This window comes from Musa acuminata, chromosome BXJ2-8 (assembly GCF_036884655.1).
Source record: "Musa acuminata AAA Group cultivar baxijiao chromosome BXJ2-8, Cavendish_Baxijiao_AAA, whole genome shotgun sequence".
Lineage (NCBI taxonomy): Eukaryota > Viridiplantae > Streptophyta > Magnoliopsida > Zingiberales > Musaceae > Musa > Musa acuminata.
Window position 1 is genome coordinate 44719458 of NC_088345.1, and position 22629 is coordinate 44742086.

Here is a 22629-nt window from a genome sequence, read left to right on the forward strand (position 1 = left end):
TGGAACCTCTACTTACTGCTTAACTTTTCTTTTTCCGTGTGATTACAATAAAGTCTTAAATTTCGGCTTAAATCACCTGCAAAAAAATATTTTCTGATCTGAATCCTTGTGCAGATGAGATGAAGCAGAGGTATGTTTAATACAGAGGGACATGACATGGAATTTGTTTGGCATCAACGACATGTAGATTAATCCCAGTGGCAGGAATCATATCAATGTCAGATGGCCACTGTCTTGATGCTGATGGCCACCGACCACCAATGGACAAATCTCTTTTCTTTTCTTCGCTTGGGTAGAAACCGAGAAGGATCCCCAAACTTGCATGCCTCATCATAATATTTTGTGTACATGATTCTTTTGCTTTTGGTTTCTGAGGGGATGAGATAATGTTGTTTTGTTGGTTTGAGACTCTGTAACTCGTCAGCCTCACAGCTTGTAAGATCGGACTATATATATGCAGTCAACATCAGCTAAGAAAATAATTCTGCAAATGACGACTCATCCACTAAGCGAACAGAACTGCATCACTGCAAGTGATCTAATTCAATACAAGAGCTTGATTTAGTACAAGTTGACACAGCAATCACATTTAACTCTTCCTTGTATCACTCACTATATATAGTCTTATATATGCACACCTCCAGAAAAGGGTGGAATTCTAATTACAATGCTTAAGTTACGCCTTTCGAAGAAGATGATAAGGTTGGGTGAGGTGAGTCATGTCCTCAGCACATCGCATATAACCAGCCAATATTGCTGCAGTGAAATCGACCTTCATGTAATGGACTAAGCAGGAAGCAGATGAGTGGACCAAAGAATGGGACATTCCAACGTGCAGCACACGGCCATTCGCTCGAATCTTTGCCGAACCTGCACATGAAGGCGGCCAAATCCATGCACGCACACAGATCTCAGCCGTATGTGTGCGTGTGTATGTATCATTCTGCATGCATCATGACCGCCGAACCTGAGATCAGGCCCGGTTCATGCCCGACTTGAAAGAGCGGAATTGGCTGCTGCGTGTTGGGAGGACAGCCGTTCTGCTCGCCGTCTCCTCAATCACATCCGCTTCCAGCTCACGTTCTGCTACGTCTCTACTGAAAAGATGGGGAAACAAAAGTTGGAGTCAGCCGGCCAAACCTGGTGGTGACAGAACCCCTACGACTCCCCTTGCGAAGCTGGATGCTTTGTAGAAGAGAGAAGTGCGCTGCAGCCTTGCTTGTTTCCTTCCTTGGGTTCTTTTTGGCTCCGAGGAGAGTCGATGAATTTGATGTGAGACAAACCTCTCTTACGAAGCTCGATGCTTGCACGAAAGCTCCAAAGGAGGGAGACGATCAAAGAGCCTGTGACAATACATTCTCCGAAAACTTCTCATCATCTAAAACCATGTCAGTGCCTTCCAAGATTCAAAAGAGAGAGCGAGCGAGACGAGAGGAAGAAGAGAGGGAACAGGTGGTGCGAGATGTTGCGCAAGAACCGCGCAGCCTGGCCATAGAGCAGCGCATCGACGTCCAGCCCTATCGCCTCCTCCCTTCCTCCATGATGGATAGGCGAGCACAGCGATGCGCCGTCATATGGAAGTGTTGCGCGGTCTTGAGCAAAACCATCTTACCAATGCCATGTCATGCCATGCCACACCTCAGTAATGTCCGTCGGCACCGGAAGCCTCGCCAGCCCTGCAACGCAAAAGTACCAGAAACGAAGACGAAGGAGGCTTGTCTGAAACGATGTGCAGATGGGCAAAGGAACCATGTGCGACAAAATGGGTGTTTCTCGTGAGCTGGAGTGGGTCACCGAGGGGGCCTTGTGTGTGGTATTTATAGAACCCAAAGACTACATACAGATGAGAAAGATGGGCGAACGGGTGCTGCTGCGGAGTACTCTTCGTTGAGTCCAAAAAAAAATACTGCATGATTAAGATTATTCCGCAAAGCGTGCAGAGGCAGAAAATAAAACTTGTTTTATCTAAATAAATAGAGCCAGTTAGTGATGCTTATAAATGGAAGGCATCTCGGTCGTTAGTAAACATGGAAACATCGCCAGAATTCTCCTCCGGCAAACAGCACATGTTCCTCCTCCATTCATAACCCCGTGCCCGTATGCGCATCGCTGTCAAGGACAGTATGCTCCTCTCTCTCTCTCTCTCTCTCTCTCTCTCTCTCTCTGTGTGAGGAGGAGAAGGAAGTGGGCGGGATGGGTCAAATGAGAGCTACTATGAATGGGGGTGCGGTGGCGGACTGTCAGAGGGGGATACAGGGTTCCCTACAGAGATTAAAAGAGCCTTCTTAATGGGGATGGCAGAGCTTGTTGTGATGCATTTTTATGTGATACACACGATAAAAGGAAAAAGCTAGCTCTCAGTCACCCCTTCAAGCAATCTCCCCTTTTTGTCAACGCCAAAACCATGGATGGGCCCAAAATAAGCTCCTACTTCAGTGCTAAAGGACATTGCAGTTTCAATCCCTGCCTATAGATCTCCTGCTTATATGGATCTGTAGGATGGAACTGCTACCTATCCCCTGCATGATTACAAACCCATAACTGATTCCAATTTCATAGGTGAGATCAGCTGCGTGATTGCAATCTGAAGGCTGCAAGCTCGACAGTCTCCTGCTTTAACTGCATCAGATGGACGGTTGTGATGACAGGAGGAGCCATCTATAACTTTAGAATTTGCATTCCTGCTGATTGGGCCGACTTAACGATGAGGCCTGTTGAAGGCCCAAAAGCCCAGTAGTTCTCCTCGCCCTCCTCCTCGAATTGGTTGTACTCCCTGAATGACAACAAAAACAGCAACACACCGCTACCATCCAATGGACTGCGGCTAAGCTTTCGGATGGAGACACGAACGATAGTATCGAACAAGGTACAATATTTCTCTCATGATTGATTCAAATGATTGCTCCAACTAGTCTAGTCTTACCAGAAATCAGCAATTGTGTTGCTGAGTTAAAAGTGAAGCAACACTATTTTATGTTTTAAATCTTTGCTCTTTCAGACGATCAACGACTGGCCTTTCAATTTCTTTTTTTCGACTGCAGTTTTTTGAACTCAGAAAGTGAAACAAAAAGGAGATTTCTCTGCTGGTCCATCACCGTGATTATGATGTTAATCCGGTCGCTTCCTTTGGAATCAGAAACAGAAAGGTTATGGGAAGCAGAGTGGCTAATAATTGCACAGCCACACCAAAAATAAGGTTATCGAAAGACTCCGAAGAAATGTTCAGCAATGATGCCAAAGCAGCTCCTAAGAATGAGCCCAAAGTGGCTCCCAAGTTATTTATGGACATAAAGAGGGCAAAAAGTGTTCCTTCAATTCCCGGGGGGCATAGCTGCCCAGATATTATCAGGAATGGCATCAACCTGCATCAGATATAAAACATCATTAGAAACTATAGCCACAGCTAAAATATTACAAAAAAAAAAAGTCAAATCCAATATCTCATTCAGCAGCATACAATCCGGACTTGCAGGATTGAAACTCGGTTTTATCTTAACATAGCAGTAATATCGTACAATTAAATGTATTTGATGGTCAAGAACGGATTGAAACATTTCAACTTAAGGGATTTCTTCCTGCAAATAAAGCTCTCTCTTACCTTGTTCAAGTTTAACATGACTTCTTCTGGTGAACTGTTAGGTACAATAATGTAAAGCACCGAAACTCTCATGTTTATTTATAATTCATGCAAAGTATAACTTGATTATGATTTACAATTTTTAATTCTTAAGATAAGTATCTATTATGTGAGTTGCCAAACTGCAAGAGTGGTGAATGGATAGACTCTTCGAGCGAGTAACGATGACAAAGGGGGTGTCAGGGAGCAGCAACATTTTGAGACATAAGAATCATAATTTTTGAAGCTGAAAGGAATATACATCAGCATACAGTAGTTCAGAGACATGATCATTGATACGATATCTGAGAAATCAAACAAGTGAGAATGAACTCCGATTCTTTACATATATGCACAAGAATCCCAAAACCTACAAGTTCAAGGTTTCTTTAATGTGCAAACTGAAAAACTGACAGTTGAAGAATGTTGTAATAAATGCAAAGATCAAACCAACATGTACACAATTGGAAAGTCCATTAAATCACCACTGGTTCAATTTAATTTCCAACATGTCAGCATAGCACGAGGATCTATATGATATAATAAGTCAATTTGTACTTAATGGTATAGATGTAAATTTACATTAGAGTTCCACACTAAAATCATCAGGGAAAATACTTCAAAAGTTTAATCTCTCTATAATTTGGATGGTTATTGTGAACATTTTTCTTATCTGGGTTCTTTATCATGTATGCTATGAGAAACAATTTATAATCCAGAACTATTACTCGCAGATAACAATCTCAAACTACATGGAGAAAAGAATTGCCAACCACTTGCACAAACTTGGGATTATCATAGACAAAGAAAGCATAGATATAGGTAGAGAAGGTAGAACAAAGATTAGAAAGTACTTGAATTGCTTAATTGCATCACCGAAAGCTGATCCCCATAGTACTATATATTTATCTGGCATAGCCAACTGATTATGCAACTTAGATACTAACATGATGTCCAAGAGGCTTACAATTGCAAGGCCAATATGAGCATACCTGTCATGTTATTCACAAGTACAGTTAGGTGCAGGAATAAGAATCTTAGAAACATTAAGTTAAAAAGTATCACTGCATAGTATTACTTGGGAAACTGCCATTGGTTAACAACTGCAAAGTTATATAGATGTAATAAACAAATGTTGTATGACACTGTGACTCCTCGAAGAGCATACCTTTTACAAAAGGACAGGACTAAATTTGTTATTTTTCAGAAACATCATTTGGAGGGGGGAGAGAGAGAGAGAGAGAGAGAGAGAGAGAGAGAGAGAGAATGACATAAAGGAATAAATGAGTTAATGTTTGCAAGGTACCAAATTAAGCAATTGTAATTTTTAAAAGCACATGAGAAACTTTCGTTTGTCTTCACGCTTATAAAAAAAATAATGAATGATAAGCTAAAAGATTCTGCATTAAAAATGGCAAATATACTTGTCTCCTATATGCTTAGTTATTTTTAATTAATTCATTTGCCCTTACCAAAGATTGTCTTTTTGAACTAAAACAAAAAAAATTCTCAACCAGCTACTGCAACTGCTTGAAATGCTAGAGCAGGGACTATATGGAACTAAAATAAGAAAAGGCTTCTTAATGGTCAATTCCGCTGCTAGGTTCACAGCTCGGAACTCAGAAATTAGTTAGTATAAAATAACCATGCAACTCCAATGCCACATGACCTAGGTGAGCTCTATTCCTTGGTGCTTAAAATCATAATGGTCTGCAATAACTACAATGCCATAAGAAAAATCATGGCATCGTTTTGATATTAGTCTTCATATCAATGATTTCAGTTTCAGCTAAAAGTTGAGGATCAGGCATTTTGCCCTATATTGCTGGAACAGAAACATGTTACTCTCATATATAGACATTACACTCCTTTTATACTTACTTTTTCAAAAGAAAATAGTTGCTTTCCAAAAAGGAGTACTGAAACTAATGATGGCAACAGCAATCTTATCATATTCTAACATATGCTGCCATTTAAAACCATCCTTGAGAGCCAAGGATTTAGACAAACATGGCCAGATCTCATCAAATATCACGGTCCACCACATTCACCTCACTGAGATGCATAACTGGTCCACCAAAAAACAAGAAAGGAGGTAATGCCATTTTCTTACTATTTTTTCCCTTTATATTTCTCTCTATTCTCAATTTCTCCCTTTCCCTCATACAGTACCATGAGCAAGCTAGGCCGTGCCAAGCATAGGCATAGCTTGGTATATTGGCGCATATTAATATACCCCATGCCAATAGGAAGATAAAGTTAAAACCTTGGTTTAAATCAATATTTAAAAATGAAAATTATACTATAAGGGATAGTCCAATAGACAAGTTTTCCACCAACATAGGGACTCAATATTAAATTGTATAAAATTTGAATTATACTATATGTCACAATTCTCCATAAGATATATTTTTTTGACAGTTACTAATACCCGACCCCAAATACTTAGAACAGAACAACATTTTGTTGATGTTGTACTAAATAATAATTGCATATCTTCTCCATCTAAGTGAACTTTCACTGTCTTTATTGATATATTGACCAACAAATGAAAGTATAACACATAGATCTTTATATTCCACAAAAAATAATCAAGAGGACTAATATGCCAACAGAACTAGAAAAGGAGCAGGCTCGAAGACAGTTATATGCCATCCTTACTCTGATTCGAAGATCAACATGTTGTTTCTAAGCACTAAAAAGTGATTTAACATGGACTTGAATGTTCTCCCATCACATTAATCTGTTACATTATTTCTTTGAATATCTTTTATAAAAATGGAAGCATGCAAACAATCTTGAAAAATTGTCCAACATAAAAAGCTACATGATAGTAATTATAAACATGAGATTTAGAAAGTAGGAAGCCATGAGTAATTTTTCTTTGACTTACATGAGGACGTGTCTTAGCTTCTTACGCTTTAAATATCGATTATATAAATATGTACCAAGCATAAGTCCAGACCACCCAATCACACGTGCAGTCCCAAGAAAAGATGCTTCCAAGTTCAAAACCTCAGTCTGGTAATAGAACATCACCGTTGAGAGGTTTGGAACTGCAACATTTGAGAGGAAAAACCATGCCATCGGTCTGGCATTCCCAATAGTCAAAAATACAATATCAATAATTGCATCTATTTAGGAAGTTTGATATATAAAGGGAACAAATAAAATACTTTAAAGAACATAAAATTCTTTGGTTACCTTAGGATGATAGGCTGCTTGAAGGCCTTGGCCAAACTAACGATAGTTGACCTCAGAGATATGTCGTATCTTGCAACTAGTGGACCGGGCTGCTTTTCAGAAATCTCAGATTTCAAATTCAGTTTCCTTTTGTGATATTTATGATTATTCTTCCTCCTTCTGGAAGAATCAGATGTCCTGGTGGGGGTATCTTTTCTTTTATAATCTCTAGTGCCTTCTTTGAATTCCAAATTTTCCTCATTCTTATAATGTTGCAAGCTTTCGAGTTGTAAAGGAGTCTCCTTGACTAAAGCACACGACAGAAGCTGAATTGCTGGAAGAACAGAGAAAAGTAAAAATATTGTGTCTATTGTGAGATGGGACAATGTGTACCCTCCTAACATGCTCCCAAATATTCCTCCCAAGGCCATAGCAGACCATGACAAAGATTGGAGATCACCAGCAAATTCTGCACTGTGAAAAATGGAGTCCAGTATCAGCTTTTAATGAAAGTCTAAGATCAGAAACAACAAAGCCATGTAAATTCTACATACAGTTCAGACCGAACTGCCTCTGCAATCATTGCATCAACAACAACATCCGCCATGGCAGATCCCAAATTTTGTAATGTCAAGAAAGCAGTAAGGGAATCACGTGAACTCCTTAGAGAATTTGCTAGACCAAGGATGAGCCACGGAAAAAGAGAAAGAATAGTGGATATAACCAAGTATGGGAGTCTCCTCCTCCCGCTAATAGGGATGCAATCTGACAGAATTCTGCACGAACAAGAAGTCAACCATGTAAAAAACAGGTAAACATAGAACAGGGTGATCGATAGCAATTTCACATCAAATTTAGAATATCTCGAATAAAAAGAAAGATGATCCCAAGTAATCAACAATTTTTTTCTGTCGTTTCTCGCACAGAGCCCATTGTGAATGTTAAGAACATACCACAATGAGGCCTCCATAGGATGGCGATACAGTTCTGTCCAAGAAACCAGCATTTTGTTCTTCGAAAATCATACTTGCATAGCATTTCATCGCCATGTAATATACACAATTTATTGTATCATATAGTTCACAGAACTAAACATGCCGGGCATATTTATCATTTCATCCAAATTGTCTCCTTAGAAATGTTACCATTTATAACTTTTTCTTTGGGTAACAGACATGCATTTAAATAAATTCACAACAAATCTATTTAATATACGATTGGTAAAAAGTTAAACTAATACATCTGCCATGCATTTCATCAACAGTTTCATGTTTTTTAAATGTTAACATTTGAAACAAGTGTAGTGTGCCACAGGAAACCTTAAAGTTTTTGCATGTGCAGCTATGAGAAGTTACTGAAACATTAAAAATATCTCAATGTTTCTGATCGACTTAAATCTGAGATAAAAAAAAAACAAAAGGAATAAATGCTAGCATCCTCATGCCAGATGAAATATGGATCAACATCATAAGAGTTGCCAATACAACACATTTACATAACGAGGCCCGTGATGGACATGTTATTGGATCAAGTGATACTTTAATTTGATGTCTTACTGCCCTTTAAAATTAACATGGCACCATGCTCGTCTTTTATGTAACAGATTCTCAATTTGAAGATTGACGATCGCTAAATGATTTAATACCCGTAAATTGGTTTGATGCTCCACGGAGAGTGTGCAACAGAGACCACGAACTGTGATGCCGATGGTGATAGCTTCAGTATGTCTTTCATCTGGTACGAAACTGCTGTCCATACGAACGATCTGAAACCCTGTAATACGATCATCAAATTAGACGTTAGAGTTAGACGAAAGCACTTAAAGATCACAGACCTCAGAACCCTAAGACCAAGAAAACGGGAGAGAAAGAGAGAGAGAAGGGAACCTGGGTGAAGTAGACCAGCGTCACGAGCCAGAGGAAGGGAGCCCCGAAGGAGGCTCGCATCCGCGTCGCCCAACCGATCCGCATCTCGGCCGCCCACCTCAACCACCGTCCGCGCGCACTTCGACCAACGCGGCCCTGTCGCCGGCGGTGAATCGAATGAAATAGCAACGAAAGGGCGCGGGCGCGAGGGACGAGAAGATTCGCTCCGGAGATTTGATTCCCCTTCTTCTCCTCAAGAGTTTCGAGTCGGAACCGTTGAACGTTTCTTGTACGCGTTACCTAAGACCTCAGAAGCCAAATTGCAGATACATCCCTCTCAAACTTTTCTTTCGGTATCTACTCCTACAAATTTTAGTCAGTAAGTCCCTTGCAACCTCGATCTTACGCATAAGCCCTCGTAGCTCGTCAGCCATCTCGACGGGCAAACAAGCAGATGGATAACGCATGACACTTGTCGTTCCATGTCTTTATGCTGAACTGTCTGTCCTTAATTTTCCGGCATTACTAAAAGAACTGATTTATGGCATGTTTTTCGAGTCTTATGCACACAGATGATTCCTATATTTGTCATCATCATGCTGAAAACCAAGCAGCACTCGCCGGAAAAGAACATTGTGGAGACAGGGATGTTTAAAGAGTGCAGTAGCTATTATTAATTGATGAATTCTACATCTAAGACGACAATAATGCATCCATACTCACTATGGAAGAGTTCACAGAATCACTTAATATGTAATTTTTGAACACAAACCAGCTAATAACTAACCATCAATCACAAACAAAAGGATAAAGCCCACGGCCGCTCCTCCTCCGGGCACTTGAACAGCAGCAATTCAAGTGTTTGTTCGATTGTGTTCACCAATCAACCATGGTTCATTGTATAAAATATACATATATATCTGCCACCAGCTGCATGGCCATCAAATAGTTACATGGGTAATCATACTACAATTTCGAGTAGAGCATACTAGAATTTGAGCACGAGTGTTTCATCCCATCAGTTTAAGCATACACTGTATCATATGAATACCAAATAAGTCATCAGATGAGGAAGTATGACCATCCACTAATTTATACAAAGCCTTGTTGTAGTCAAGTAATTTATCTAAAATCAAATGCTTTGGACGGAAGCACCAGAAGACCATCCACTAGTCCGGCTAGTTAAAGCAGGTCTCATCGTGATAATGGCTGATTCATTCGCTCCAGCCCTCAGCGCGGCCCTGCCAGCTTCCAGAAGCCTTGCGACTGCATCCTCAGCATACTTGTTGGCTTGGCCGACGGTCATGCCCTTGCCAATGTCCGGGTAGGTATTCAGCACATGGTCTCCATTGAGCTGAGAAGCAAGTTGGATCAGTTCCACCTGAAACTCAGAGAGCACTTTATCTTCCCTCGGTCCAAATGGCCTCAGCGGCTTCACTTCTGGGAGTTTCTCTGATCATACAGACAAACATTAGCTGTCAGAAACAGGATAAATGAAGCGGTGAAATATGAGTGTGAGATTTCATCTTTATATGGAATCAATTTTCGTGGATGAGATGAAAAGGTTTCAGTTCAAGCAAGGCCCAGCCTGACTCGGGTGTTGGGAGCTCAACGTTGGTGACATTTTTCCTATATATAGCTTCGATATCAGAAACTGAAACTGAACCTACTTCATGGCATGTCCGACCACCTAAATTCAGTCACAGTGCCTGAATGAAAAATGTTTTTCTTTTTCATGTTGAAGCAGATATCTTTTACTGCTAATAAGCTGGTCAGATTTCCATTAGCAAAATATCTCCATACTTGAACTAGTAACTCAGATTTCCATCTATTGTTCCAACTATTAGTCTTTCGAATAATCTCGACAAATAGACAATAGATCTAATCAAAGGATCTCACAGCTTAAATGCTAGCACACCACTGCATGTGCTACATGGGTATAGGTGCTTATAAATGTATCACATATAGAATTGCATTACCTGGACAATCAGTTCTTGGCGTCTTCCTGAGGTAAAAGTAGCTCTCAAATGTCCCAGCCCAAGCATCTCTCTTTGTGAGATAATTAGAATTCAGGTTGAACAATCTCTTTACAGTTGCTGGAACGGAAGAGTGCTCAAATTGTGAATTTGGAGTTGGCCCTTTAGGCTCATGGATCACTGCATGGTAAAAGGAAGTAATGCATAAATAATCACGCTCGACATGACAGATTAATAATTTTAGAACAGCCATATATTTGCGGGATGAAAAGGAAAAAGTGTCTAACACAACTACATTGCACTCAATATGACAAATAAAATGGGCGAATAGCTGTGTGTCAGGACCATAAGTCTAATGGATCACTTCATTGCGCCGTACATAATAGACAAAAATGTATCAACAAAAATCTTTGAATCTATTGCCATGAGCGCAAACGTTAGCTGAAACAATATGTTGATCAGCGTGGATCTGTGACAGTATGTGGTGTGCCAAGCCAGCAAAATGTCAGCAAGGCTCCATGCCAGTGTAAGCATGGCCAAGCCCACAAATATTGGCACGACTATAAATCGCTTCTTCTAAACCAAACCAGAAATTTTCAAAAAGTTTAACTTGCCTTCTTATTTTTTATCTCCTAATGATTCTCTGTTGCAAAACAAAGCCTAAAGACAGATATTTCATATACATGTTGGATTGATGAAGTGTAGAGAAATTATAATGAAAAAAATGTGCACATCGACTTTCTAGAATGATAAAAAATCATGCAAGAAAATGCAGTTCATGAAAACCCAATTGAGATGATTTTTTCTTGTTTCAGTGCATGCAGATAGTTGATGAATGCATTAAGAAAATACTAGAGTTTGACACATCAAGAAATCTTTAATTGGAAAGTTCAAACTTGCACAAAGTTTTCTGCAAACATTGATTAGGCTACTACAAGACTTCAGGAAATATAAGTTCATACTTCATACCATAGTGGATCTTGCTCGATGGCATACATAAACTGAAATGATTCCTAACTGCAACTAGGTTGGCATGTATAACAACTAGTGGTCATACAGAAAAATGAAATCAAAAGATAATCAACCAATCCATTTACCGATTAGCTACATGAATTGTATTTAAGATGAAAGGAACACAAATCCACATGGGCAGCGTGCGTTTCAAAGCCTCAGTAGCAGAGTCTATCATAATTGATTTAAAGAGTCAAGAAGAATGGAGAACTTTGAAAGTGAAACAATCACTCACCGGTGCGCTTCTCAATCCAAGGGGAGATAAGGATGGTGGGAACCCGAACACCCAACCTATCGAACTTGAAATAGAAAGGGTCGGGGCCGATGATGCCGTCCGGGTTGGGCACCCCAGTGACAGGTGTGGGCACATGGTCGTAGAACCCGCCATGCTCGTCATAGGTGATAAGCAAGGCCGTCTCGTTCCACTGCGGGCTCGCCCGGAGCGTCTCGTAGATCTCCTTCACGAGCCTCTGACCCCTGGCGACGTCGTGGGATGGGTGATCGTCGTTGGCCGGGGAGAGCTTCACGTCGAAGTAGTGTTGTTCGATGACCACGTAGTTAGGCAGCCGGCCCTGCTTGGCGTGCAGCTTGAAGGCGAGCTTGTAGCTGTGGAACTTGACGAGGTGCTTCAGCTTCCGCAGGCTCTTGAAGAAGAGCACGGCGGGGATGTTCTGGTAGTAGACGCCGAAACTGAGACCATCCTCATCGAGGGAATCGAATATGGTCTTCTGGGGGAAGCCGTGGATGAGGTCCCTGCGCACGTTGCTGGTGGCCCCGTGGGAGGTGGCGGAGTGGACGTAGAAGCGATTGGGCTGGGTGGAGGCCGGGACGGAGGCGAACCACCTATCGAACACCGCGAACTCCTCCGCGAGAGCGGAGTAGACGGGGACAGCCTCGGGGGCGAAACCCCGCATGACGGTGCCGGCCACGCCCTCGCCCATGCTCTCGGCCTGCTGGGCAAAGCCGCTCATGGGGGCGGGAACCGCAGAGGTGTCGTCGGAGCCGAATATCTGCTCGCGGATAGCCTGGAAGGAGTGGCCGGGGTCGTAGTCGACGTAGGCGGCGCCGTCGGAGACAAATACCTCAGGGGAGGAGGGGTCAGACGCCTTGACGTGGTTGGACTCGCGACCGGTGAGGCCGTCGATGTCCGTGCGGCCGCCCTTGCTCCGGAGCCACCCCAGCATGTGGTCAAACGACCGGTTCTCCATCACCAGCACCACCAGGGTCTTGATCGGCCCTTTGATTTCGTGCTTCGCCTTCTTCTTCCTCCTCCCCACCGCCCTCTCAGCGTCCAGGCAGTGGGCGGAGGCCACCAGGTAGAGCACGAAGACGGCCACCGCGAGGAGCCTCCTCCGCCCCCGCCCCCGCCACTGGACCCCCGAATCCATCTCTCTGTCGCCGAACGGAGGAGCCCGGAGCAAGAAACGTAATGATACAGTTGTTGATGATATTGTGATCTCCGAATGGGGAGGACTCCTTCCCTTCCACGGATGAAAGACGAAGGGGTTTGTCCGACTGCGGTTGGCGAGTCAAACAAAGAAGGGCGTCTGGTACGAAGGCCGGGTCAAATATAAAAAGGCACCAACGAATAAATTAGAACCAAAGGTACGCCACAAGCTACCCTCCTCTCTTATCTTCTACTCTTGGATTGGTATTGATGAGTGCTTCGTCGATTTCAATTCTTTTAAACATTAAAATATATACATATACATATTCTTTTTGTATTTTATTTCTAAAATTGAATTAATATGTGCTAATGACTGCTATCACTTCACGTTGAAACTTCAAGAGAATATTCGAGTATATTATTAATGCGGTCAATTTTGATCCTTTCACAACCTACCTTTTTTTTTTGTTTTTCCACGATGCCGAATATGACAACTTTTTTCACACACACCAATCCAAAGGGGTATAAAATAAACTAATTTTTTTAAATATTTTAAATATATATTTGAAAAAAAAAATGATTTAAGTCTCTTCACAAAACTAATAGTATCTTAGAATTTGTGCCTAAAATATGAGTGTCATGAAATCGATTTAGCAAATCGTGCAAGAACAACAATAAAGATGCATGATTAAAATTTAATATTATAATTATTAACTAATAACATGCTTATAATCAATCGTGATAATATAACATAATCAATTAAAATTTTATAAATAATAAAAAAAAAAGGAGAGTAGAGAAACCCACCTCTTTGTCTCTTGAAATGGAGATCCTCCTTCTCCTCGTCAGTAGATAAAAGGAGGGTTTGATCATCCTTAAATATGAGAGAATGGAGGGTTTTCTTTTAAGAAAATAAATTATTAATTTATGGAATTAATGATTAATTAGTTATTTTTTTCTTGAATTACCAATATAAATTATGAATTATATTTCAACTAGGAATTAATTTTCCTTATTAGGCTATACCTACTAGCAAATTAATTAACCCATTTAGAGTAAGACTCTAATTATAATTTTAAATTTTAAGAAAAATAGATTACAAATATTTCAGTGATGATATTACATTTTGGTTGCATCGAATTCTTTGAATTCTCACACTTTGGGTTGTAATACTTTAGATATATATATTTTTTTTATATTTTAAGCAAATGTATCGCACACAAAAATTCTACTTTAAATTACATCAAATGCATTAATTTTTTTTTTTTATCATAAGAACAGATTTATTGCATGCTGAAAGGATGCATTTGTTGCTTAGCATTTTAGAGATATTTCTGTTAGGGACGAATGCGTCACACAAAATGAATGTTTTGATTTCATCAAGTATCTTAAATGCTTTTTTTATCTTAGGTTAACGTAGCGTGAGCAAAAGGAATGGTTCATGCATTCCTTCAATTGTAATAATCAATTAATCTTCTTTTTTTTTTAGTATTGTCATATCTAAAAGATGAAAATAAATTAATGTTAAGGGGATATTATTTGAGAGTTGTCACAATTGACCAAAGAGAATTTTTTCTCAAAGACAAAAAACGATGTCTATATCTTTACAATTAACATTTTTAAATAATATACTATAAATCATTCTTCTATCGGATAATAGATACATAATAACCGGAAAAAAAGAAAAGGCAAAACCATATACATCATGGAGTAAATGTGGAGAGGCCCACATGGAAAATGACGTTGCCGTAATCGGGTGGATTGATCGAAGCTTCTTCGGACCCATCCAATGCTGAAGAAGACAGAGAGAGCCGACGAGTAAAAGGCCTCTGGTGGCGGAGATTGGACCGAGCAGAAGCTTATGTTGGCAAATGCAACAGCGTGGCCCACTTTGTCGACCACATGTTTTGGGAGACGTCGATTGTCGCGATTGCGTTCTGGAAATCGATGTTCCATCACAAGCGGCCAACATTTATTTCGACATCACGTTTCCCAGTCAAAGCGCATCGGACGGTTCCACGTGGAGACGAAGGCCTCGTGATTGATGCATCAGTTAAAAATTCAGTGGTCAAAGAACGCTAATTAAGTCGTGCGTTTAACCGTTAAACAACTAAGGACACGAAGATACTCACGTGCGATACACGTCCAGCTGACACGAAGACGCTCACCCGATGCCCACGTGCGACGGAGTATGGCGGTTTCCCGATGCTCACGTGAAGACCACGTGCTTCTGGTGTGCTCTCTATATAACGCGGCTTGTATAAATGATGTTCCGTTGCCGATCGTCACTCCGGAGGAGGCAAGAGACTGATCGGGAATACTCTTCTTTTTCTTGCTCGATTCTGCGGTAATGGTTATTCTCCCTCTATCACTGTTGTTTTCTCTTTATTCTAAGGTTCTTTAGGGTTTAGAGGTCTGTCCTTTTTTCGTTCGTTTGTTTTCCAGGATCAGATCATCGCTGGCCCCAAAGCCTGTGACGAGCTCCTCGTCCGATCTCGTTGTATGTAGTCTTCACTGCGTTTTTGATGCTCTCCGTTGGACTGTTCACGGGCATGTAATCCCCTTTTTTCCTGTCTCTTGTTGTTTTTTCTTGGGGTTTCGTAAGTGCGATCAGTTGGGTTCTAGTCATTTCTTCCTGATTACTTGTGGCTTTCATTGATTGTTTCTTGTTAGGTTTTCATAGAATGTCGTCTTCGTAAGGGATTGCCTGAGCTCTAATATTTCCTTTACTCTCTATTCATGCCCCTTTCTTGGTTGTTTATTGTTTCACGACGAATGTTGTGTTTTAAGATTGGGTCCTAATTCTCATTCTTTCTGAACAAGCATAAAATATTCATCTAAAGTACCTGCAATCACCTTAGAATAAACACTAAAGAATGCCAAAAAGATTAATAAAAATCTGAGCAATACCACAAGGCATATTATTCTTAACGATGCTAGTTCACAATGCAGTTAGAAGAGATAGACAAGCAATGCACTTCATACATTGGTCTCGATTGACAAGCAGCCAGCGCATATTAGAGAGATTCAGCAGTTATTATATATATATATATATATATATATAGTCTGTTACAGTATTCAAAAAAGTATATGTAGTATATGTAACATCTTAGTTTCACTTAGAAGAATCATTTACAAACAACAATTAGTATGCCATTTGTTGGTGTCTCTTTATGTTGTGGTCGGGGAGTTAGCACGGCTAAGTTCGAATCCAAATATGCAAGGTTGTCCGGTCTAGCACTCGGGTCTCAGGGGTGGGCGTCGGTGTTCTCGTGTCCGATGCAGCTTTCTGTCTCCAAGTCCTCGATGCATAGGGTCTCCCATGTCGATGCTCGTGCGTCGAGTTGGGTCGGGTTCAAGTCTTATCCCCCGAGCGTGATCCTCTCTTGGCAAGTGGCATGTTTCTTCGTTGTTGAGCTCCTATGCACAGGTGAGATCGGGAGGGGGATTTCTTGACCTGACCCTTTCGAAGCTTAAGTTAGTTTTTGGTCGAATGAGAGAGAGTTGAGTGTTTGAGAGGAAAAGCGTCGACAGTGTTGGCCAGACGATGAGTTTTTATACCTACACACAGTGGTCGATCGTACCTAGCCTGTTAATGGCTGCTGACCCCTCAAGCGGCGAACGCATACACTTCATGCGGATATCAGTCGTCTTGCGTAGATCGGCATCGAGCGACGTCATCCCGATCTCATCAGGTAGTGTCGTACTCGATCAATGTGTCCCGACCTTTGCGGGGTGGCGTCATACCCGTGCGGCGCCGTCCCAATCTTTGCGGAGCGGCGTCGTACCCGAGTGGCACCGTCCCAATCTTTGCTGGGCGACATTGTATCCGACGATGCCTCTTGCACGGTTTTGTATGGAGGATATACGTGTCATCCGAGTTCAGAGCATTGTGTTGACGTGGTCCGTCGTATCGACTTTGAAGCTCTTCGTCGGCGTTGATGTGGCTTTGGACAGCTACTAAGGGCATGCTACTAAATTATTCCTTATCACCGTTATAGAATATATCTGGACGAGGGATGAAAGTTGTAGTGACGTGGATGCTTTTCTATGCACGCTACAAGTTTGGGTTTTTGCATCTGTGAGCCGATACTGTAGTGACGTGGTGTTTTCGCATAAGTTTTTTTTTAATGTGTGATTTATAACCTCTGCAAATCACGTATAGGTTGCACGGAAAAACACATATGAGCTGGTGCATGGTTTGATGAGATCTGGTGCGGACTAGTTTCTACAGAAGAAAACATCTGTATGTTGTAATTTTGAGATTGAGGTTGCAGGTAAATTCTGTGCTTCTGTATTATTTCTTGCTTGTGCTACAGGTGGCCATAGTTTTTCATGGGATTAGAATGTATGAAGCCAGCAAAGTTAGAAGGACCATCGCCGGGAGAGATTAAAACCATGAAAATTATAGTAGTTGCACCCCGTTTCGAAATAATCATTTAAGTTTCCTTTGATGAGTGACATTTTCTACGTCACTGCCCATTCATTCTTCACCATCAGTTTATCTCTCATTAATTCCGGTCCAAATCTTTTCTCCGGCCGCTTTTTTTTTTTGTTTACACTATTGAACCCATTCATCATGCCAAGTCCATCTTCCAGTGGAAATACTAAAAGCTAAAAACAGAACACAAACAGCTTGGTGATTTATTTGAATTCCAACTACTTGATATAGTTGTCTGTATAATTTCTTGCCTTGTATTTTCGCAGGTTGATGGGCGCCTTTAATGCATGGGGATACCTTCCAAGCTTTCTTGATGAGGACTAACAGATTTCGCTGTATCGGTCGATCCACAAAACAGCGTCCCTTCCTCGTGATGTTCAGGAATGCGGTAATGATATCAGCACAACAGGCCAGCGGGGTTGGCGTACGGGTTGTGGTGCTCAGGAGATATGAAGCTGTTTGCTGAATCGGTCGAGACAGGGTAGCTATGCTTGCCCCAAACGAAGTCACAGACTACCACGTACGCACCACAAATCGGTGAATATAAACCGTCCGTAGTGGTCGTGTGGTTATGCTCGAGGCGTATCCTAACTAAAACGTTGCCCACGAATAGTACCGTCGGATCGGAAAGTGAACGAATCATAAGGTAGATTCGATGATGATGATGCTATGAGCCCGAGTGCATGGTATGCATCAAGAAGCTTATTAGACTGTATGACTAACTCTCCTTTTCCGTTTCCCGTTCATGTACGACTACTTGTTGCCGCTCTCATTGGCGAGGACGGATCGGACGAGGAGAAGGCAATGTGGAGGCGGCAGCCAAGAACGGGGAGAGGAAGGCGACAAGGCGTTCCGATGGGTGACAAGGGACGCGTCCGGTCTCTTTTCTTCTTCGCCTTCTCCCGGAGGTGGGTTCCCCCTTCCCGTTTCTCTCGATTCACGCCTTTCTCGCTCTTTTCTTTCTTTGATCTCGTCATCACCACCCTCTCCGTTTTCTCTCGATTCACGACCTTCTCGCCCCGTCCTTTTCTTTCTTTGCTCTGGTCATCATCTCCGGAGGAGACTCGCTTGATGGAACGCTCTCATCCTCTGTTTCTTTTTCAGTCACTTGATCTTCGATTTGTTCTTACATTTTCTTCACGAACTGTGCTGATCGAATCGACTTTTCTGTATCTGTATATCTTTCGGAATGTGGGGAGGCATGAAGGAAAGTACAACAAAATTATAGTGATAGGACCATTGTTTGTGTTATTTGTATTTCTTTTTTGGGGTAAATTCCCCACTCTTTGTTCTCTGGTTTTCTTCTCTTCCTTTTTGTTTCCGGCCATCTTTTTTTTTTTTTTTTTAATTTTGGTTGTTTTTCTCTTCCGTGTTCTTGAACTGTTGTTTCCTAATGAACATTCTTTGACTAGCTTCTTCGTGTTCTTTCCTACGTTATTAGTTCACGAGTTCAAAGTCTGCAGAACACGTAAATAGCCAAAAGAAAAGGTTAGATGGCAGATGTGTTGTATTCTGTCATTCATTATTATATACATGTTTATTCGGATTTCTTTCTTTCTTTTTTCTGATCCGATGCTTATAGTTTTTTATTGTTATTCATTATTATATGCATGTTTCTTCAGATCTTTTTCCTGTTCTTTTGTATTCTGATTGGAAGCATATAACGAGATCATAGAAATCCAGTTCCTGATCGATGTTTCTTTTTGTTAATATAATAACAAGATCATTCATCATTATATACACGTTTCTTTTTTGTTTTGTGATTTAATGCATATTCACGGCCACGTATTAGAGGCATATAGCCAAAGGTGTAGGCGGGGTACTACTCGTTGATGTTTATGGAGGCCTTTAGGGAGAGAATTGGTGAAGAAAATGCATATTAATATGACAAGATTTGCTTCTCCTACAAAAGATCTTATTCTTTGAGGGTAGAAGGTAGGTATACCAAGACAGCTTAAAGGAACACATGGAGAGTAGAGAAGAAGAGATGTGATAATCTCCATGGTATTTACAAAATTTGTTGTTTAAAGATCTTAACCTCTTCGTTCTTGTTTTTAGACAACGTTGGACTAATAATCATGGAGAACACAAGTTTAGGGACTGGAATTGAAGTTAGGATTTTTGAAGTTACTATAAAGTGGTCCATGAAAATAACAAGGTGGAAAACACGTTTTTCTTAATTCAAGTAGGACTAGGACTTAGGAATTCATAATGATCTGTCAGTCAGGCCAGATTTGCATCATAGCATAACACAAGAATAAAAGGATGATATAATTTAAAAATGTAATCTTTGCTATTGGTAGACACAAGTATCCAACATATGCTACCTTCTCCTACATCTGTTAGTGGTTATTGGATCTAACATTTGGGTGTGATAGAAAGTTGATATGTGTCCTGTCTCAGTTGTTTTATCTATCAGTTATCTGTTGTTCCTTGTTACTCAGATGCAACTATTGATGTAAATTTATTTTTAATAAAGATTTCAGATCTTTTACTTCGTTATATAACAACAGCCCATTCAAGAACCCATGACCTATGAAATTATTGCCTTTTTTCTTTACTGTTATTAAGCTGTTCTTTGACATAAATGTCATCACAGTTTGTCCTACTTCCATTTGGTTTCATTCATATGAGATAGGAAAGTTACAGATAAATTGGTAGAGAGGTCACATGAAAAGCAACGTATATAATGATTATGTCCTGCTGTTAAAGTTGGATAATGTTGTTGGTTCAGTTGTGATTATCAAAGAATCCAAAATGCTTAGTTTAGACACTTTCTGCAGTACTGTTGGATTTCTTTTTTTTTTCTTCTTTGGGTTCTTCTCCAGTTTTTATTTATCTGTTGGATTTCTTGTTGATGAACATGCAAATGAAATTAGGAACCTATTATATTAGCTCCTAGTATAATAGGAGTGCGCTACTGTCGTAATAACTTGCTTGTTTAAGTTCGATGTAATAGCTGAAATCCTTTTTGTAAATTCTGTTCGTTTAACTTGTTTAACTTGCTTGGTTTTTGGACAGGGGTTTTGGGGAGCCACACTATACTTCTCTGTTCCCTCCGTCCTGTTAGGAATGTAGACGAGTCATGCATATTTAATGGAATTCGATGCATGTCCCATTTGAATATCATAGTTGGGTCATGCATATATAGATGTAGAAGTTTGTGGTTGTGTGAATGCAATTCAGTTCAACTTGATAAATAGATGTAGAAGTCATGAAATATTTGCTTGGAGTTCAACTTGGAGTACATGAACACCAAGGGAGGACTTTGTTTAAAATATTTTGCATCAAATAACAAATCATTTTTGTCTGCAATAATAACGGCGATGATATTACTATATAGAGTTTGTTGTATTCGTTACGTTAATGTTTCTTTTTTGTGTTTGGGTTTTGTCTTTGTTTTTTTTTTTTTCTTTGGAAACGACTCTGCTGCAAAGCAAACGGCGGACATCTGCAACGACTACTCAAAGCATTACGAAACACTATCTTTTTTAATAATCATCAAAACATTACGAAACAGAATCAATTTTCACGTTATTAAACGCACATCAAATTAAATAACCTCGAATTTTCCATCAAATTAAATTTTAGATTTCAAAAAAAACATTTGATTAAAACTAAAAGTGTATTATAAAAAACAACTGAAACAAATTTTCAGTAAAGGAAAGTAAATTTTTATTCTTTTCTTGCAGAGAAAAAAATTTTGTTATTGCAAAGTTAGCTTTGGGTGCTTCATTCCGTCATCCGTAAAATTGCTAAGAAAACATTTGTCGCTTGGAAATCCATATTTGAGGAACGTAAAACTTTGATCACCAAAAGTTGGAAAATAACAAACACCTGGCTACAAGTATAATACTTAAAAGAGTATAATACTAAGGAGTGCACTTTTATAATAGTATATATATATATATATATATGTGTGTATAATCATGAATGATAGTGACGTATTACTGTTTTCAAAGATATATATTCATCTTTGTCCCAATATGAATAGTAGTCTTATTTTGCACAGAGGTCATGATCAGAATGCATGACATTGAAGAGAGTATTTCCTAGAATCCTTAGTCAATAACCTGTGTGGTAAACCATATTGTTCCTGAATGAGCGAGCCATGGCCCCTTTCCACATTTAACTTTTTGTTTTATTTCCATTTCTATATAGATACACAAACTAAAAAATTAATTAATTAAACAAAGTAATGAATGAATTTTGCATGTGGTCTGGTTGGAGAACTTAGTGCTGTTAGATGAGAACAGATTGGGACAAAGATTTAATTCAAAGGCTTTCCACAACAACTCCAAATCCTTAAAACAAAAAATATGGCAGACTTGAGTTATATTCTAAACTTCCTTTCAGCTGCAGGAACAGGAAGGAGCTAAAATTCGAATTCTAAACATTATTATCAACTCATTTGGATCTAATTCTAAGCATCATTACAAGATCCAAGATCAAGAAACAAGAACCATGAATACGAAATGGCACAACCAACTAAGCACTATGTGGTTTCAAGATCAAATCACAGGCATAAACTTAAATGACAAGACATGATTCACGATCCCATTTGTTGATATTTCACTAGTACTTTTGATGATTGAAAAGATATTGACTATATAACTGTAAAATTCACCGAGGTATAACAAAGCATGTTGCCCATCTGACACGAAACAAAGTACACGGCCATCCGATGAGACTGAAAACGGTTATCATCACTAGAATTCTCAATGTCATGACGTGACAGAAGGCAATGCTTTCTGGTCCTACTTCCTAGTTCTTAGTCGAACTAGGTCCAACTCAACAACAACAACCTGGGTAGTAGGGCCATGTTGTTACTAGAAAGGGGCATGTCCCCTGTCCCACACATTTATTTAACTATTGGTTTTATTCCCATTTCTCTATAAATATATAAACAAACAAATTGATTCATCAAACACAAATAATGAATGAATAAATATTCCGTATATAATACGGTTGGAGAACTTAGTAGAGTTAGTTACGAATAAAATTGGAGCAATGATAGCTGAAAACCAATTCAAAAGCCTTGAACAACAATTCCGATTCCGATTCCATACAGAAAAACATACTGCAAACAAGAACGAGCTTTAGGGCACATTAGTTCATCATTAGAAACAATCTCTCTTAGATCTAACTGT

General features: G+C 40.0%; 2 protein-coding genes and 1 long non-coding RNA gene across 6 annotated transcripts; 1 reads left to right on the forward strand and 2 right to left on the reverse strand.

Moving 5' to 3' along the window:
- Positions 1-2857: 2857 nt before the first annotated feature.
- LOC103995037 (probable folate-biopterin transporter 4) lies at positions 2858-8942 on the reverse strand. 2 transcript variants are annotated; one of them, XM_009415526.3, is made up of 7 exons: positions 8686-8941; positions 8445-8572; positions 7354-7575; positions 6821-7273; positions 6510-6707; positions 4471-4608; positions 2858-3362 (listed from the first exon to the last, which is right to left on the reverse strand). In XM_009415526.3, the coding sequence occupies exons 1-7, from the start codon at positions 8767-8769 to the stop codon at positions 3101-3103; spliced, it is 1485 nt and encodes a 494-aa protein (XP_009413801.2). In that variant the 5' UTR covers positions 8770-8941; the 3' UTR covers positions 2858-3100. The 2 variants fall into 2 exon arrangements, with proteins under 2 accessions (XP_009413801.2, XP_018685241.2); XM_018829696.2 differs by lacking the exon at positions 6510-6707 and having other exon boundaries at positions 8686-8942.
- Positions 8943-9561: 619 nt separating this feature from the next.
- LOC135619616 (non-specific phospholipase C1-like) lies at positions 9562-13192 on the reverse strand. Its single transcript, XM_065121786.1, has 3 exons — positions 11887-13192; positions 10644-10820; positions 9562-10116 (listed from the first exon to the last, which is right to left on the reverse strand). Exons 1-3 carry the CDS (start codon positions 13037-13039, stop codon positions 9797-9799), a joined length of 1650 nt encoding a protein of 549 aa, XP_064977858.1. The 5' UTR covers positions 13040-13192; the 3' UTR covers positions 9562-9796.
- Positions 13193-15325: 2133 nt separating this feature from the next.
- Positions 15326-20819, forward strand: LOC135619617 (uncharacterized). Of its 3 annotated transcripts, none has more exons than XR_010489421.1 (5): positions 15326-15385; positions 15484-15592; positions 17204-17315; positions 17746-18387; positions 20501-20819. It is a non-coding gene; the product is annotated as an uncharacterized LOC135619617 (long non-coding RNA). The 3 variants fall into 3 exon arrangements; XR_010489423.1 differs by having other exon boundaries at positions 15351-15385; positions 15484-15538; XR_010489422.1 differs by having other exon boundaries at positions 15335-15538.
- The last annotated feature ends 1810 nt before the right edge of the window (positions 20820-22629 follow it).

What these genes read in the sequence shown, in the direction of transcription:
- LOC135619616 (XM_065121786.1), bottom strand. Translation starts at nt 13,039, where the DNA reads ATGGATTCGGGGGTCCAGTGGCGGGGGCGGGGGCGGAGGAGGCTCCTC. An exon ending in TTGGATTGAGAAGCGCACCG is followed by an intron (nt 10,821 to 11,886) that starts GTGAGTGATTGT and finishes TTTACCATGCAG; the next exon opens with TGATCCATGAGCCTAAAGGG. An exon ending in GCCAAGAACTGATTGTCCAG is followed by an intron (nt 10,117 to 10,643) that starts GTAATGCAATTC and finishes CTGTATGATCAG; the next exon opens with AGAAACTCCCAGAAGTGAAG.
- LOC103995037 (XM_009415526.3), bottom strand. Translation starts at nt 8,769, where the DNA reads ATGCGGATCGGTTGGGCGACGCGGATGCGAGCCTCCTTCGGGGCTCCC. An exon ending in AAGCAGCCTATCATCCTAAG is followed by an intron (nt 6,708 to 6,820) that starts GTAACCAAAGAA and finishes TGGGAATGCCAG; the next exon opens with ACCGATGGCATGGTTTTTCC. An exon ending in AAGCTAAGACACGTCCTCAT is followed by an intron (nt 4,609 to 6,509) that starts GTAAGTCAAAGA and finishes ATAACATGACAG; the next exon opens with GTATGCTCATATTGGCCTTG.